Here is an 18,984-nt window from a genome sequence, read left to right as displayed (position 1 = left end):
AGTGGGATGCAAAGAATACTCCTGACAATATAAAGAAAATGACAAACAAGGATATCGAAGAGTGCCAAAAATTAACAAGGTAAATTCAGAAGGAAAGAAACAGGATTAGCAAAGCGATAAAAATTAGTGCTGTGGGGATCCTGGGAAATATGAAGCAATGCTTCATTAATACATTATCTGTTTGATTACAGAAAGCTCACTAGGACGTGATACAAGGTTCAATCAAGCTCAAAAATTGCAGTCTTGAATGGCTATTTCAGCCTTCAAAACTTGCAAAGTTTGATTCTCGTTGAATCCGAGTATGTGCAATAGTGGCTTTTACAGGATACCGGGAAGCAATACTTGTTTTTCCCTTAGTATTTTCCTTTCTGCACAGATTCTCTAATAGTTTTTTTCTGGAGAATTTCTTCTTTCTTGTGTTTCTTTTTTTTTTTTCGCTGCCCCCTCTTCACAACCCATCCCCCCCTTTTATAATGGAGTTTTTTGGTCTTCCCGGGGAACCGTTGGTTCCCCTGTTTTGCTCTTTTGCAAATAGAACATGTCCTGTTCCCATCGTCTCGGTAAGTCCCTTTTCCGTTTTTTCTCATTCTTTCCTTCTTTCAGCTCTGATTCTTTTGAAAGTTCCTGGTTGGCCATCTTCTTTGGGACGTGCTGAGGTATGCCCTTCTCGGCATCCCCATTTCTGGCGTCTTCCACTTTTCCCTTTTTTTCCTATTTGGGAGGAATCCTGTTTTGTCATTTTGAAAGTTGTTTGTTATCATTCTTCTTCCCTGTCCTGGTTCCCCGAGGCCTTTTCTGTCTGTGCCATGAGAGGTCGCTCGCGTTCTTTTTTTGCTTTTTATTTCTTGTTTTCTTCTTCTGTCTTCTTTCTATCGAGCTGTCCCAGTCTTCCTTTTTCTTTGTGCCTGAAGGGATCCGCGCCTATTGATGGTTCCTGAGGATCCTTGCTTCTTATACTTTTCCGTGGTCCTCTTTTTCTTTTGGATGCTTCTTTTTCTGGGCTTCAGGATCCTCTGGGCCTTTCTTTTATTCCCTCTGTATCTACTACTTTGGGCTAAGCTTGAATTTCCCTTTTGGGCTTGACTTATTCTTTTTGGGCTTATTTCACTATGACCCTTTTTAGACCTCAACATAAAGTAAACCGGTCTTTGCAATCCATCCTCTTCTCTTACCAAAGCCGTGCTGACGGTGGCTTGCGAGACGGCTAAATATAGATAGAGCTTTTCCCCTAGCTTAGATGGGCTGAGTAATGGAGGAGACGAAAGATACAACTTTAGATTTTCGAGCGCCTGCTGGCACTCGTCCATCTACTTAAACGATCTCTTCAATATGCAGAAGAAAGGTAGGCATTTATCCGTTGCCCTTGAGACAAACTTGTTTAGTGCTGCTATCTTACCATTCAGGCTTTGCACCTCTTTGACCATCTTCGGTGGGGCTAACTTTACTATAGCCTGTATTTTCTCTGGATTGGTCTCGATATCCTTTTGAGATACCATGAATCTTAGGAATTTCCCTACAGTAACCCCGAACACACACTTTGTCACAACCCAAACCTGTACTTCAGAGTTTAGAGCATGACCGGCATGTTAATATCAAGTTTATTTCAATACTAACACGAACCAACCTAAATTGAAGGTACTTATCAAGAATTGTTTCTTGAATTCCTACTTATTTTCTTGCATAAAGCCATAATATACAAAATTGATGGCAAACTTGAAATTTTATTCCCTTCAAACTTGGAAAATTACCACCTGGCTGAAACTTAAGATATTTGTGTAAATATTACATAGCTAAACATTTAGCAAAACTCTTATTACAAACCTAACCCCAAAGACATACAACTGGAGTTCAAAACAAACTAAGGTACCAAATTACATCTGTGTCCAAAGGATCAAGTACATCTTGATTCCTTCTATACAACAAAAGAGCTAATTGCTATACAACAAAACTCTACATTCTAACAAACGAAAAAACACAGAATCCTTGTCACCTCTAATACTCTCGCTGCTTCTAGGAAGAACCTATGCACTAAAATATAATAAGGTGAGATGCGAAGCCCAATAAGGTTTTAAAACTCCATGGGCCTTTAATAAGAATGCATTTAAATCAAATATTTTATGGATATGCCAACTTCGATAAAATAGCCTTCATACTGTTCATATGGTTCTTAAAATAACTTACAAGCCTTTAGATGAAAATATTTCATTTTCCTTTCATATAATAATAAAATGACATAACAAGGAACATAAACATAATTCAGTAACTCTATCTTTAAAAAGATTATAAAATGCTTCATCATAAACTTCTTCTTTTCATGAGAGTTTTTAACCTTTCATAATGCATTTAAACAAAATCATTCTCTCGTGATCAATAACATAATATAGCTATTCATAACATATTGGTTAGTCCATATCTGATAAGTCTGTACAGAGAAGGCCTCATCACATTTAGGTGACCTTGTGTGCGTGATATTGTCCTCTTTGAGAGGCCTGATGGCACATCTCCTCAAGGTTTTATCCCTCTCTGCTGTCCGTACACATTGGGGAGAAGGCCTAGTTCAGATTAGAGTTATGAGCAACCCCATTTCCTCTACTTTAAATGGCCAAACAGATAACATTTTCCATGGAAAGCCAATAATTAACCCCTACTGGCTGAGTTCAGAACATAACAATGGAATAACCTGAACGCTATATTTTTCTGATAACTATGCTTTTACATAATTATTTCATAATAGTAGCATATCCACTTCATTCTGAAATATTATGTTCGTGATATAGTTACCGGCATTAATATGCTAAAATTATCATATATATAAGATTGAACAACTCACGAACATATATTTTACTTAAATCATGCTTATATGTAATATCTCTAATAAAAAAGTTTTAATGCATAGTAGTTTTCGAAATAATCTTTATACTTATTAAAAGCACACGTCACAAGTCCCTTACCTAAAAACAGAAGGCGCGAGAGATTGTACAGGAGGAGCTCAAGTGTCCGTGTTCTCGTTCTCGCCACCTAAATGAAAATCCAAAAATTATTACGGACAAACTCTTCCTAATATATAAGCTTATACTTCAATAACAACCTAACTCTCCAACTCAAGAAAATCTTAATTCCCATCACATAAAGTTCCCCAAAGCACATGATACAATCATCAAACACATTATGCACCCAAACCATAGAGAAACCAATTCATAAAATTTATATATGCTCCAAACATACCAAAGGATGAGCATATTAAATTATAGCTCAAAAAATTCACCCTAACTTGAGAATTAAATCCACAAAGTCAGGTGTAGCATATGCTGTTCACTACTCATTTCAGCAGCGTATGCTCCATTTGTAAAATACAAATGGGCTGTCCACACAAACCCAATTGTCATGAAATTTTACAGAACACTCCCCTGTATGTCCAGTATAAACCATAAATATTTCGGAGTCAAATCATAAAAGCATGATTTACTAAAAATCACACAAGACAGTATACTCTAATCTGTCCAGACAGAACTTCTTGCAACTTACAAATTAAACCATTATTTTTATGTTTATCCAAATGCTGTGACACCACTTCTATAACAACCATGTGTATCTTAGAATTCGTAAAAAATACTCCTAGCATCCTAATTCACAAAATATGATTTAATACATATTTTTCTTGTTGTAAACATCAAACCTGTCACAGAGACAGCTTCAGTACACATTCTTACAAAATCATCAACAAATAGCAATAGGTCTTAATTTCATTTGGGTATTTTTATAACTATAGTATACATATTAAAATATGTTAATAAGCATTCAATTGATCAAAATATCATCAAACTTTCAATCACTAAAAATTACAAGTTTAGCTTCTAAAATTAGAATAGAGGATAAAGAAGTAGAAATACACAAAAAAATTATACTATTAACATACCCAAAATCAAATGAAGTTTAATTTACTTACCCACACACTTTGAAGATGAAACCTTAGTGTTAGGCTCTTAATTTCTTCTTAGAGAGAGTTGTCTATGATTTTTGGTGAGAGGGTGAAAGAGAGGTGCTGCCGGGTAGAGCAAAGGAAGAAGAAAAGAAAAAGTAAAGGAAGATGAGCAAGGAGTGTTTTCTGGTGCAGAAAAGAAGATAAGGAAATTTGACTTTAGGGGTGGGGTATGTGGGATGCTAGGGAAGAAAATATCACACCCACTTTTCAACTTTTTTTTTCTTTGCATTCACACTTATCTACAAAGAATAATATCACTTTACACACACACATATATATATCTTTACCTTTATAAAGTTACATCCATCACATTAAAAGGGCATATATGTTCTATAATATCACAATATCAAAGCTTCATGCACTTAAAGTAATTAAGATAATGACATGCATATAAACCCATAAAATTAATTAGGCAATTAGGTTGGGGTGTTACACACTTATTCGGATTTAATTTCATGTTATGCACTTGGAGAGTGTCAAAGGTCTTATGGAGGTCGCTCAAGTGTTCGTCTTCTCGTAAGCTTTTCACCAGCATGTCGTCTACATAAACTTGTACATTCCTCCCAATCTGGTGTACGAACATCTTGTTCATTAATCTCTGGTACATTACCCCTGCATTCTTAAGTCCAAACTATATCACTTTGTAGCAGAAGAGTCCTTGGCTAGTAACAAAGGAAGTCTTCTCTTGATCAACCTCCTCCATTTTGATCTGGTTGTATCTTGAAAATGCATCCATGAAGCTTAGAAGCTGATGCCTCACGGTTAAGTCTACCAAAGTATCTATCCGCGGGAACGGGTAACTATCCTTAGGGCAGGTTCTATTGAGGTTCGTGAAATCTACGCACATCCTCTACTTTCCATTGGCCTTTTTGACCATAACTACGTTTGCCAACTAGTCAGGGTAGTACACTTCTTGAATGAAATCTGCTTCTAGTAGCTTCCAAACCTCCTCAACTATAGCATTGTCTCGTTCTTGAGCGAATACTCGCTTTTTCTGTCGAACAAGAGAGGATGAGGGCGACACATTCAATCTATGAACTATGACTAAGGGGTCAATCCCTGGCATGTCCTCATGACTCTAGGCAAATACGTCCTGATTTTCTCTTATAAACGTCGTGAGTGCTTGACGTATCGGCTAACTAGCATGTGGTCTACTGGTGATCATCCATCTCTAGCATGGCAATGTAGCATTCACGTGCTGCCACTTAATCCCCTCTTACTTCTCTTACCCCGTATTCAGTGGGAAACTTGATCATCAAATGGTAGGTTGATGTTACAGCCTTCCATGAATTCAAAGTAGGACGTCCTAATATGGCGTTGTACGCGGACGAGCAGACAACTACTAGGAAGGTCACGTCCTTCGTGATTTGCTAAGGTTAGTCTCTAACCGTCACTGGTAAGGTGACCGCACCCAGTGGATACACTCTTGTTCTTCCAAATCCTACAAGTAAGGCATTGGTTAGGATCAGTCATTCTCTATCTATTCTCTTCTGCTGAAAGGCTGGATAATACAAGATATCAACGGAGCTGCCGTTGTCTACTAGCACCCTGTAGGTGTTATAGTCTTCTACCTATATATTGACTACGAATACATCATCATGTGGGTGGTGGAGACATTGGGCATCTTCCTCCATAAACCTAATTACGAGATTGTCGACACGTGCCATTTTTGGGGCATACCTTGTTAGTTGAATATTCTAAACCATCCAAAGGTATGTCTTACGTGCCTTCTTAGAGGAACTAGAAGTACTGCCCCCAATGATCATCCTTATGTCTGCCAAGGGTGGTCTGGGTCGCTCGTTTTCTCTCTGAGCTGGTGCTCCTTGGTTTTGTTCTGGTCCTTCTTTGCCGACGAATTTTTGTAGTTTCCCTTGCCTAATAAGGGCTTCTATCTGCTGCTTCAAGTCATAGCATTCAGACGTGTCATGACCGTGATCTCAGTGGAAGCGGTAATATTTATCCTTGGATCTCTTGCTGGGATCACCTTTCAATTTACAGGGGAATGTTAAGGCTCCTTCGTTTTTGATCTGCATCAAGACCTGGTCAATCGAGGTATTTAGGGGGGGTGAAGTTTGTGAACCTCCCTGTCGAGGGTTTGGATCATTGATCATCTCTTTTATCTCTCGTTCTTGCCATCTTTCAGCCCCTATCCTGTTGGGCTTCCTCCTACCTCTCTCTTTTCTTGAGCTTCTCCTTGTGGGCCAACAACACATCTTCAACATTCATGTACTTGGTGGTCCTGTAAAGCACATCCGACATGGTTTTCGGGTCATTCTCGTATAAGGAGAATAGAAACTTACCTTTTCGTAGCCCGTTCGTGAAGACTGCCACGAGTATCTTATCATTGGCTTCGTCAATCGAGAGTGCTTCCTTGTTGAAGCAGGCTATATAAGACCTCAGCGTCTCATCCTCCCGTTGCCTAATGCTCATGAGGCATGCGGTTGACTTCTTATATCTATGTCCCTTGATGAAGTGTGAAGCGAACTGGGTGCTTAGGTCGTTGAAAGTACTGATGGAGTTGGGCGTCAACCTACTGAACCAAATTCTTGCAGGATCCCTTAGTGTGGTAAGGAAGGCCCTACACATGATCTCGTCTACCACTCCTTGAAGGAGCATTAGGGTTTTGACGGATTCTAAGTGATCTAGAGGGTCCTTGACTTCGTCGTAGTTTTTTATCTGCAGCATGCAGAACTTTTATGGTAGCGGGAAGGAGTTAACGAAAAATGGCGAATGGTGAATCGGTTTGGTGGACGAAATCATCCAGGTCGCTAGACATTCTCCCCCTAAGAGCGTTCATCATAAAGTCCATCCGTTCTTTCATTATCTGCATCTTTGTGACAATGTGGGGTGAAGCTGTATCAGTGATGGATGGACGGCTCATGTCTTGCCGTTCCAATCTGCTTAAGGCATTACTACCTTTTGGCCCCTTTTGGTCTCTTCATTCAGCACTGGTACCTTCTTGATCTTCCTCTTGAGTACCCATCGCTGCATTCTTCTGCCGTAGTTGTTCCTCTAGGTCTTGGTTTTGCTTGGTAAGACGTTCCACTGTTGTTGTGAGGGTTTGGAACTACCTCTCCAAGGCAGTGAGTTGTGACTTGTCTCCCTGAACGTTGTTGGTGGTCACCATCGAGCGAGTAAGTACTATGCAACTCTTTGTCTGGGAAGCATCTGTATGGCTTAGAAGTCACTATCTTTCCCATAAATGGCGCTAACTGATGATGCCGGAAAATCATCAGTGAGTCACATAGCCTTTGCACGCTCGAAACAATACCTGCACAACAAAAAAGAGAAGACCTAATAGAAAGCACCGGTGTGGTGCCGGCCAAATACCCTCCGAAGGTCAAGTTAGAACTTCTCACAACTCTAGAGTGCCAGAACTAGTGTGAATTATGCGTACTTGTTTTCTGAGGATGTTTGAGTTTTTATAGTAGTGTAGAGCCAAGCTCCTATGCTTGCGCAACAAGTCTTTTCCTTATAGGGAAGATCTTCATTAATGTGCGTATCTTCCAGAATCCTCATCGTATTAGAATTCTGTTCATATTGGGACTCTATGGACTAGGGTTAATCGTGAGACGCAAGTCATTTCCATCTAGGGTTTCTTAGAGACCACACAATGATCAGTTGAGTGTCGCATGGCCTTTTTGATTTGTCCACCCTAGGTTAGTTCATATCGGATCTGTTCACTATTAGCCCATTTGTTTAGCACTGTCAAGTCCATCTAAATGGATTTGTTATCTCCAATTTTCTCCCTCTTCAAATACACATATAAGCGTTTTATTAAGAATTTAAGACACCTTTTATTTAGATAATTAAGTTTTTTAATGATATGTCAAACTTTGTTATAGGTAAATAGTGGGGAGAGGAAGAGTTGGAGATTAGTGGAGAGGGGGGAGGGGGGCCATAGCCCCACTTGATTTTTAAAAAATTTCCCCTCCTTCTTTAGTTTAATAAGAAAAATTTTAAGGTATGTGTAGATTTTGTTAAATAAACCCTTCATATTTTTATTTATTAAAATTATTGCAAAATTTCTTTCAAAGTAATGTTGCAAAAATGAAAATGTCTCATTTTTTTTTAATATTCATTTTTTTTTATATTACTCATAAAATTTAGGACCATTAAAGCATATGTTTCCAAAAGTACATAAATAAATCTTAAATCTTGTAAGTAAATGCTCTTCTTCAACTTTTATTCATTTTAAGAAATGTTATGTGCACAACATTTTCGCAATATTTTCACACCAATCTTAGGTGGCAATATATTACTGGTTCTCATCTAGATATACTAGAGGTGGTAAAATTGGACATGGCCCGCGAACCAGATATAACATGGTACAAAATTAGTAGGTTATAGGTTAAGGTTTAATGAGTTCTTGTTATATTCGGATTGACATGACTAACCCATTTAATAAATAGGTTGGGTTATTGTCCATCACGTGGAATCCGTTTGACCTATTTGACCCATTTCGTTAAATAACATTTTACCAATATACCTTTCAAATCCTAGATATATAAACTTATTAGTTGTTGTGGTTTTTTTTCTCTATATATTATGGTTGATCATTTGTGATATTGAGATATGTTTTAGTTTTGAATGATTATTTGTGATACAGTTACTTGTTAGTTCTAAATTTTATATTAAAAATATTTATTTGTTTGGTTTTTCATAATTTATATCAATTTGGTTAATACTATTTTTTTTTTTTTTTCATTTTGATAAAAGTTGATAAACAGGTTAATAAATGTGTTGTGTTAAGATTGAGGAATATTGACCTATTTAATAAACATGTTAGGTTAGGGTTGACTCATATAGTCGAATATACATGAGTTGACATGACATGAACCCAATACACGAACCTGAATTGCCACCCCTAGGATATACCACTAACATAACTTTTTTACCCACCACTAACACTTTGTCTCCTAAGAAAATATTGTAAATATAGTATTTCTCATTCATTTTGTATATGCAGAATTAGGGATATAGGATTGTATAAAGTTTTTTCACTAGAAAAAAATATGTTGTGATTTTTATGGTTAAACATTTAGGACATGTACTTCTACTTTGTAATATCCATAAACGAAAGAAGAAAATTCATTCATTATTATTATATTTATCTTCTAATATATTACATTGTATGTTTTAAGGCATACAAAATTGACATTTAATATTAATCTATTCGAAATTAATTGATTTGCATACATTTCGTGTTTTCTAGAAACTATTATTATAGTCTAATGTGCAATATTTAATTCATTTAACAAAAGAAAATATGGATTAAATTTTAAAGAACTATGATTAATACACTTTGGGAAGTCATTAGACTTGACTTAATGAAAGAAAATATTTTGTCTTAAATTATATGTAACTATCTAGTTTTTATATATACAAGAACATAATGTATATAATAAATTATTTCAAATATATGGGCTAAGAATAAATTATACACAAATTAAACTGTGTGTACTATTTTGTGGATTTGGAAATTATTGATATTTTTAGGTTGAACCCCTAGAAAAAGAATTTATGACTTTGATAGAGGTGAGATTCGAATTACCAGAGACACTTAACATCATAAAATATGTCATTATCACTGATTTATCATTTAAGACCTTAAAAAAATAAAAATAAATAAAAGTCCCTCAAGTATGTTACAGTTTTAGAGACCAACATAAATGCTCATTTTTTTGTACGTTATACTTGATATAAACAAAGGAGGCCAAAAAAAGAGATGCGTTCCCAGATTTTACCAATAAAATACATATTATACAATCCACTCTAAATAATTACACAATAACAATAAACCAAAACAAAAATATCTCAAAGGTTAAATAACACTAGCAAAAGGCAGCTGCAAATCAATATAAACGTTTATTGTCTAAGCAAGTTTAGCTTCACACAAAAACATACAAGCAGATTATAAAAGCTCTTACTCCCTCTTCATGTTTGAACTTTTCCTTCGGTTACTTAATATATATGTTCGTAGAGCCATATTAATGTATTGCCTTAAATAAAAAAGGATTAGTTAAAGAAAGATCAAGGAGATGAGGAAGGGGTTGGATTGAAAGCAACTTGCTCAGCACAGCTGAGCACTTCATGAGGCCCTGCTTTTTCTCGACCAACACCCATAAGATCAAGGTAATATAGGTAATGGGATATGATGTTGTTCATGAACTCATTATCACCTTGACCGCAAACAAGATCTCCATAAAGCACATTTATAGTAGCTCCAAAACCAGAAACTCGCTTGGCGAGAGAGTCATTCTTGGTGGGTTTCCAGTAGCCAGTAAAAACATCATGTGCTGAAGGTTGATGCTCCATAATTGGTGTCATCCACCTCCAAATTGCAACTTGGAAGCTAAGTGTAGCATTTTGTTCAATGTATTCTGGATGGTTCAACAAATCCACCTTCAGATCTTTACTAACTTCTCCATAATTGTAGTTCCTATTGAAAGCATCAATAAAGAAAGTTTGGATTGTGGCATGCAACAATGAATTGATCAATAATAAAATCTTCTCTGATAGGAAACAAAAGATACATACAAATATTAGGGTAATATAAAAAGTAGGTTGCACATATATTTTTCAATAATCAATTACTTGAATTTCATTTGAAGAATGCATGACTTATGTACTCTTATTTGAATTATGCTAGAAAAGGAACTCATTTTGATGTTTTATTAACTATTAAACATAAAACTTCTATAGAAATTTCAGCTTAGGATTAAATTGAATAATATAAAACGAGAAAATAATTCAAATGCATAAATATTATTGTTTGCGTGAAAGAAAAGATACATACCAATAGATAGGCAAAGCACCCCGGCCATAGTATGCAACTCCAGGAGCACAAGGATAAATGTTTTTGACGTGCTCATCACAATAATTGTTCGAGTTGGAATTTATTTCCTTATTGTAGCATAAACCCCATTCTAATGGTTCCTTACTGGCCACTTTATTTCCACCTGAAAAAAAGTATCAATCAGTTTTACTTTGTATAGCGAGTGAGTGAACAAAGGGTCATTGACAATAGCTCATTTATAAATTTAATTACACAACCAATTCTTCAATAAGATAATTAGTAAAAAAAGATTAAAAAAGAGATTTAATCATATCTTAAGATTTATTCAAATTGAAAAAGATCCAATCCAATCAGTCCATAGATCTCCAGTAAAATGAGTCTTCAAAGTTCAAACACAGTATGATCAAACCTCTACAAAATTTGAACCCGCACATATGAAATCAAAACCAGACAAGAAAGAAGTCCTTACTCTCACACACACATATTCAACCAAACTAACGAGGAGAAAACCCAAATTAAAATTTCCCCAGACAGAAACTGTGAAGTACTCACAGGAGGTTCTGGTGCCAACATGGGCAAGAAAAGCTGCGACTTCTTTGGTTCCAAAGAAGGTGGAGTTGATGTAGGTAGTACCAAAGCCGTAGGGCTGGTAGTGAGCAGAGGCAGCGATAAAAGAGTGGTAGTCCCAAAAGCCCTTTGCATGGGCCTCAAGGGAGTCCCGGTTTGAGAACAAGTTCTCAAACTGCTCGTTCTGGAAATAGTCATTAATGACCCCATCACAGCATCGTGATGTGTACGTGTGGCAGTTAGTACAGGTCTTTCGAGAATATCTCGACCGTCCTGGGCACGTAGCATGACACGCAACACACGGCCTATTTGGATCTTTACTTCCATATGTAACAGGCCGTCGAGACACAGCTGCAGCTGCAGAGTGGACACAATTGACAAGCACAAATAATATCAATGCCTTTGTCAAGATTACAGAACATTTATACTCCATCTTTGCACGTAACATTAACAAAAAGGGGTGGAGTTTAGAGAGAGGTGTGCACCTTCCCTGTATATTTATACTTGGTCTGGGTACATGTGAAAGAAGGAAAAGTAAAGAAAAGATAGTCAAGTGAAGTGCGCGCAACGGTGCAAGTCATCTGTCGGGAGCCTTTTCACAAAAAAGTATTGAATGGATAAGTATTTGAATTCACATTCAAAATCACTTTCTCTACCAATAAAAATTAACCTGGCATCTTGTTATTGTGACGAAAGTTTGGGTGAACGTAGAATTGTTTCTCCGAAAAGGAGTATAAGTAAACACGTGAATCATGTGCGATACAATAAAAACTTGGCATCTTGTTATAGTGACATTATTAATAGAAAATATTTAAATAAAAAAATCCCAAGTAATTATTTCAATACACATTCTTAATATTTACATGAACATTATTTAATCCAAGTCGCATGGCGTCATTTTATTTTACTCTTTTTTTGTTGTTGATATTAATAGCTTTGAAATATTGATGAAACTGTAAGATTTAATTCTAAAGAATCTAAACTTATGACAACATAGGGTTTGCTTTAGTTTTGAGACAAGCTCTAAAGTATAAATTGAAATTATAATTTATTTAAAAATTAATTAATTACAAAAAGTAAGAGAGGGAGAGAGAAGAAAAGGAAAAGATTATATTTCTTTTCTTTGGGGATGGTAAATATTTTAATTCAAAGTGATTTGATGCTTTTCCAGTGGGGCACAAAAAGAAAGAGGACTTGGTATATTCACATGACATCACTGCCATGCGTACTTGACCGATCATGCAAATAATGCACGCAACAACCATTAACGTGTATTGCAAATATCAAATAACTTTTTTTGTTTTTTTTTTTTTTTTTTTTTTACAATTATTTTATGATAATGTTAAGATTGCAATATTTTTACAACAGAGTATAAATGATAAATTATTATTAGTTTTAATTTGAATTTATTATTGATATTATTTTTTTTACCTAGTCGTAAAATTTGACATCTAGGACTTATTTTGAAATTGTTGTAGATGTAACATTACTTAATTTGTTATTCAACAAATTAATCTAGTTTTACAAAAACTTTCATAATTTTTATTTGGAATTTTTAATTTTTACCATGATTGATATAACTTGTTTTAATTGATACATAACAAAAATGATGTTAGTGATACATCCATATAAAAAAGACATTTTGATAAAAATTTATAATATTAAATACCTAATATTGCCTTTTATTTAGCAAATAATATTTTTTTGGCCAAAATGAAAAACTCACCCTCTAAGTTTTACAATTTTTCATTTCAGTTCTCTAACATTGGGTTTCGTCATTTCAATCCTCTAAGATTTATTTTTTCTTAATTAAGTCCTCCGTTAACCATCCGTTAGCTACTATCATTAAAATTAAAATTAAAAATTATTATTTTTAATTTTAAGAAAACGTTAATTAAAAAAAAAAAAAAAAAAAAGCCCAGAAATTAGATGAAGAAAGGGCGTCTAATTTTAGGCGCAACAAGAGATGTATCTACTTGCTCAGAAAACGACTGTTATTCCTTGCTCCACCTGACCAATGTCACCACCGGGAAGGGTAATGTAGAGCTAGCAACAAATGTCCGTCCCCTGGAGGTTTTTGTGGCTGAATCATACTACTCCAATCAGTATCTAGATGGTTTCAAGTGGCTTTCTCAATTCATTTAGTAGTAGTAGAGGCGGTATCTTATGCATCAAATTCACATAGCAATTTTCTCATGGTGAGGTGGTGTCTATGTATCTTTTAGGCATTAGAATTGAAGATTTGACATTTTATTTCAAGTGGATTTGATTGTTGATTTTCCTCCTTCAATCGCTTGGTTAATGATTTGTGCGATATGATGATATGTGATTGTAATTTAAATTTCTTATTTACTCTCAAGTCTCAAGAAAGCTTGCATGTTTTGTAGTTGCCTAGATCTAACTCTTGCTGTGTTAGACCAGGCTATTTTCTCTCTCTTTTTCCCATTCTTTCTCCCTCTCAGTCTCAGTACAGGGATTCAATTTTGTTCTTTCAATTTTTATCTCGAAGGACCAAATATGACGTCTTAATCCAATTTCAGGTTTGTTTGTCTTTTGTTGTTGTTGTTTTTTTTTTTTTTTTTTTTTTTTTTTTTTTTTTTTAATTAATGTTTTCTTAAAATTAATAAATAAATAATTGACAAAAACAACATCTTTTGGGTAGGTTAACGGCAGAAGCTAACGGATTTTTAAAGGGTAAATTAATTGAGAAAAAATTAAATTTAGAAGACTAAAATGACAAAACTCCAACTTAGGCTGCGTTTGAATCGGGTGAAAACCAATTTCAGAAATCAATTTCCGGAAAATGCATGCGTTTGGCTGTCACGGAAAACATTATTTTCCGGAAAATGATTTCTGGTTGACCACAAATTTCCCCTTTGACCTGGAAATGAATTTCTCCCTTCATTTTCACTTCAATTCACTTCCGGGTCATGCAAAACGCAGAGAGAGGGAGAGAAAAAACAGAAAACACAACACGAGAGCGAGAGAGAAAGAACAAAAAAAAAAAAAACAATTGAAGAACACAACAGCCAATGAGCGAGATCAAGTGCGGAATAGATCAAGCCAACGAACGAGATCAAGCCAACGAACGAGATCGAAGCCAACGAGTGAGATCAAGTGCGAGAGCTCCGATCGATCCAGCCACCCAGAGCTCCGATCCGGCCAACGAGCGAGAGAAAGAACGAGAGCCAACGGTCCACAAACCCCGATCGATCCAGCCATCCAGAGCTTTGATCCGGCCAACCAAACACAGAAAGAACGAGAGCCAACGATCCACAAACCGACACCGATCTACCTCACACCGGTCACGCCGAGCTCTGCTAGACGACCACCGCGCCAAACGCCGCAGACCCACGGTGAGTGACAGCTCAAACTCACACCGATCCGCCACACACTCACCTCACCTCCGACCCACACGTCCGATCCACACACTCACTCACCTCCGATCCACTCACCTCACCGGTCCAGCCCATCCTCTCGATCCGATCTCTGAAATATATATATATATATATATATATATATTTATATGTATGTATATATTTATTTAGTTGTTTATTTATATAAATATTTATATAATTATTTACATGTTTTTATTTATTAATTTTTGTATTATACATTGTTTATAACTGTGTATTTGTGGGTAATGTATATCAAAATTTTGGGACTTTTCTGATTGCAGGTTATTTATTAATTTTTTCAATTATCCATTGTTGATTAAACTGTGTATTTGTGGATTATGCATATGAAATTTTGGGGCTTTTCTGTTTGCAGGTTATTTATCAATTTTTTTAATTATCCATTGTTTATGAAACTGTGTATTTATGGGTGATGCATATATCAATTTTGGGGCTTTTCTGATTGCAGTTTATTCCCAATTGGTTTGTGGTCTGATTTTTTTTTTTTTATAGAATTTTGGGGCTTGACTGGTTATGCATGATTGGTTTTTGCTGTGATTTTTATTAGAATTTGGCTAGTTGGGTTATGTGTAGAACTTTTGCTGTGATTTTTTGTTTAATTTGGCTAGTATTAGTATTGATAGTGTGCTGACTGATCTGTCTGATCAACTGAAGGAAATAATTGTCGCTCTGAAAGAAATTAATCGGGGCCCGGTAGATTACACAACTTTGTATAATGAGGTAATGGCTATGATGGCGGATGGATATAGCGAAGATTTGCTCGCTACTGCCTTCGACCATCTTTGTGAGAATGAGAAGACGGCACATGGATTTTTAGCAAAGAATGCTAGGTTGAGGAAGCTGTGGTTAGATGGTTATTTTTTCTCACAAATTTGATTTGCTTATTTCATGTTGACTGTGATGGTAGATTTAGGAATTAACTTTTGTTGTAGTATTAGTATTGACCTATCAATGTATTATATATGTACTCTTTTGTATTATTGGGACGATACAATTGCCCAAATTATGTATTTGTACTGTTCAGATACCACGAATAGGTATCATTTTTGTATGCCATTGAGGTGTAATGCCAATGGTGAACGATTGATGTGGCTGTTTTTATATAAATATTATGGGTATATTCGAATGATTATGTTTGATGTTGAACCAAATGACCATAATTTTTGTATTGTTATAGATATGTATAGGGAATGCAGGTTCTTGAATTTTATCTATAAGAGCAAAATATAGCTTCAAACTAGTTATTTAAGCTCTAGCTCCAGCTCGATTAACACCATGGTTTTGGTGAATTGGAGACTTATGATAGTTATGGTGATGTTGGTGCCTATCTTCTTTGCGTTTATTGGGCTTAGGATTATGCTTCGGCTCAGCTACTTTTTCCTTAATAGCATTGATCTTCTCCAATTCCTCCAAAACTTCATTCTCCAATTCCTCCAAAACTTCATTCATGGATGGACGATTTTTTGGGTCAGATTCTAGATCATTTTCCGTAAAATGATCCAAACTATTTTCCATAAAGTATTTTCCGAACCAAACATGGGAATTGATTTTCCGTAAAGTATTTTCCGTAAAATATTTGGACGAACCAAACACCGGAATTAATTTTCCGTAAAACGATTTCCGTAAAATATTTGGACGAATCAAACACCGGAATTGATTTTCCGTAAAACGATTTCCAGCAACCAAACACAGCCTTAGAAAACTGAAATAAAAAGTGGTGAAACTTAGAAGATAAGTTTTGCATTTTGTCTTTTTTTTCTCAAAGAAATAAAGAGAGTGGGAGGATGATATTTTTTAAATGGTCCAATATTTAAATGAAACCACTTTATGTTTAATTTTGTCAGTTTCTTGGATCTTAAAAAATTCTCAAAACTATTCATATTTCAAAAACTTGGCTCAACAGTAAATTTAGAAAATTCTCAGCAATAAAATTCCAAAAGTTTCCCTCATTGGTATATGCCTATTTTTGTCCCCATCATTTTTTAAGTTTCCAAGAATATATACACATATAACCGTGTTATTAAGAATTTAAGACACCTTCTATTTTGCTAATAATAATGCTTTTATTATTATTATTTTTTTTTTTTATGATATGTTAAACTTTTTGATATTTAGATAGTTCGAGAGAGAGAGGTGGAGATTAGTGGTAGAAGAGGAGGCATTTTCCTAATTAGTTTTACTCTCCTCCTTTAGTTTAATAAGGAAAATTTTAAGGTATGTGTCGATTTTATTTAATAACCCCTTTTGTATTTTTGTTTATTTAAATTATTGCAAAACTTCCTTCAAAGTAATGTTGCAAAAGTAAAAATGTCTCATTTTTTTTATTATTTTAATATTAAAAAAAAAAAATATATATATATATATATATATAGTATATGTTTCGAAAAGTACATGAATTAGAAATCTTAAATCATGTAAGTAAATACTCTTCTTCTACTAAAAAAAAAAAAAAAAAACCTCTTATTATTTTTTTAGAAATGTTATGTCCATAAAACTTTTACAACATTTTTACATCAATCTTAAGTAATAATATGTTATTGGTTCTTATCTAGGTATACCACTAATATTATTCTTTTACCCACCATTAACAGTTATAGCTCTTCTCATTCATTTTGTATATAGATAATTAGGGATATAGGATTGTATAAAAAAATATTAAACATTTTTCATTAGAAAAAAATATGTTGTAATTTTTATGGTTAAAAGTTTAGGACATGTACTTCTAACTTGTAATATCCATAAACAAAACAAAACAAAAAAAAAATTAATTCACTATTATTATATTTATCTTCTATTATATTATATTGTATGTTTTAAGGCATAAAAAATTGACATTTAATATTTAATCCATTCGAAATTTACTGATTTGCAAACATTTCATGTTTTCTAGAAACTATTATTATAGTCTAACGTGTAATCTTTAATTTATTTTTTAAAAAACATGGATTAAATTTTAAAGAAAATTAACTATGATTAATATACTTTGGGAAGTCATTACACTTGACTTAATTAATGAAATAAATATTTTGTCTTAAATTATATGTAACTGTATAATTGACTTAATTAATGAATTTTTTTTTATATACGCGAGAACATAATGTATAGAATAAATTATGTTAAATATATGGGTTAAGAATAAATTATACACAAATTTTTTTTTTTTTTTTGAGAAACCCCTAAGTGGGGAATATTATTAAGAAATGAACTGAAGATCAACATTGTAGACATCAGTCGTGTCTGGAGGAACAGACTCCATCCAAACATCTAAAGGATTAGACAATGCTCTTCTGGCCAACTTGTGGGCCAGACTGTTACCTTGTCTTTTAACATGCTGAAAAGAAATACAACTAAAAAAAGAGCTAAGGAACTTTATGTCATGTAGAATATGCCCAAACTCGGAGTGATCCATACTATTGCCATTGATGGAGTTAATAATGATTTCTGAGTCACCTTCAACAACCACACTGTGGAAATCCAACTCTCTTGCAAACCATAGAGCTCAACGCGCTGCTAGCACTTCCACCATCTCTACCGAAATAGGCAGCGAAATCTGTTGTGACAAAGCAGCCATAGCTAATCCATTTTCATTACGGATTATTACACCCAAACTAGCAATATTTTCTTCAACAAAAAGTGCACCGTCAAAGTTGATTTTTAGTAGTCCCGTTGGAGGAGGGCGCCACCTTACCGATCTGGCTGTTCTGGGGATCGCTTCATGTGTGGGCCGGAGTTGGTTATACTCCTGGAGAGCTTTTTGCGCCAAGGAGCTAATTTGGTCTAAAGGAGCCGTTACTTCCTGCATGCGCATCTTGTTTCTACGCATCCAAATTAAGGATGACGTCCAAGCAAACAGAGGAAAGCGAGACTAGTCCTGTTGAGCGACTTTAATAACTTCCAGAAAGTTTGAAGCTGAGATGGTGGCTTCTATTAAATCCGCAAAATTGGCCCGCCAAACTGATGCTAACTGAGGGCAAGTCCAGGGGGCATGAAGTGTATCTTCAGGTCCGGCATTGCAATGGAGGCACAAGTCCATTAGTAGCTTGTAACCTGACTTCACAGTGTAGACCCCGTTATGGTTTCTTGGCCAGAATATCTTGTCCCTTTTGTTAGAAAAGCTCAGTGGAATAGCTTTAATAACAGCCGCCTCCCCTGGTAGGAACTTTCTGTCAACTTCAGTGTCTCTCCAACAACACCTGTCTTGGTCAATCAGCGATGCCACC

The 18,984-nt window shown here is 35.0% G+C and overlaps 2 protein-coding genes and 1 long non-coding RNA gene across 4 annotated transcripts; all 3 read right to left on the bottom strand.

The window, feature by feature from the left end:
* Window positions 1–1,736: 1,736 nt before the first annotated feature.
* On the bottom strand, window positions 1,737–4,192 carry LOC126717444 (uncharacterized). Of its 2 annotated transcripts, XR_007652595.1 has the most exons (3): window positions 3,947–4,192; window positions 2,952–3,018; window positions 1,737–2,028 (listed from the first exon to the last, which is right to left on the bottom strand). It is a non-coding gene; the product is annotated as an uncharacterized LOC126717444 (long non-coding RNA). The 2 variants fall into 2 exon arrangements; XR_007652594.1 differs by having other exon boundaries at window positions 1,980–3,018.
* A 1,956-nt stretch (window positions 4,193–6,148) lies between these two features.
* LOC126719374 (uncharacterized) lies at window positions 6,149–6,667 on the bottom strand. The gene has a single exon (XM_050421940.1). The coding sequence runs from the start codon at window positions 6,665–6,667 to the stop codon at window positions 6,149–6,151; it is 519 nt and encodes a 172-aa protein (XP_050277897.1).
* Window positions 6,668–9,824: 3,157 nt separating this feature from the next.
* On the bottom strand, window positions 9,825–11,969 carry LOC126717438 (chitinase-like protein 2). Its single transcript, XM_050419183.1, has 3 exons — window positions 11,334–11,969; window positions 10,782–10,944; window positions 9,825–10,424 (listed from the first exon to the last, which is right to left on the bottom strand). The coding sequence occupies exons 1-3, from the start codon at window positions 11,794–11,796 to the stop codon at window positions 10,016–10,018; spliced, it is 1,035 nt and encodes a 344-aa protein (XP_050275140.1). The 5' UTR covers window positions 11,797–11,969; the 3' UTR covers window positions 9,825–10,015.
* Between the last annotated feature and the right edge of the window lie 7,015 nt (window positions 11,970–18,984).

This window comes from Quercus robur, chromosome 3, assembly GCF_932294415.1.
Source record: "Quercus robur chromosome 3, dhQueRobu3.1, whole genome shotgun sequence".
NCBI lineage: Eukaryota > Viridiplantae > Streptophyta > Magnoliopsida > Fagales > Fagaceae > Quercus > Quercus robur.
This window is presented reverse-complemented; position numbering and strand designations above follow the sequence as displayed.

Excerpts from the sequence above, each read along its gene's own strand:
- LOC126719374 (XM_050421940.1), bottom strand. The coding sequence starts at position 6,667 with ATGCTGCAGATAAAAAACTACGACGAAGTCAAGGACCCTCTAGATCAC.
- LOC126717438 (XM_050419183.1), bottom strand. The coding sequence starts at position 11,796 with ATGTTACGTGCAAAGATGGAGTATAAATGTTCTGTAATCTTGACAAAG. Across the intron at positions 10,945-11,333 it reads TGTTGGCACCAGAACCTCCT|GTGGAAATAAAGTGGCCAGT; the intron begins GTGAGTACTTCA and ends ACTTTTTTTCAG. Across the intron at positions 10,425-10,781 it reads GGTGCTTTGCCTATCTATTG|GAACTACAATTATGGAGAAG; the intron begins GTATGTATCTTT and ends TGCTTTCAATAG.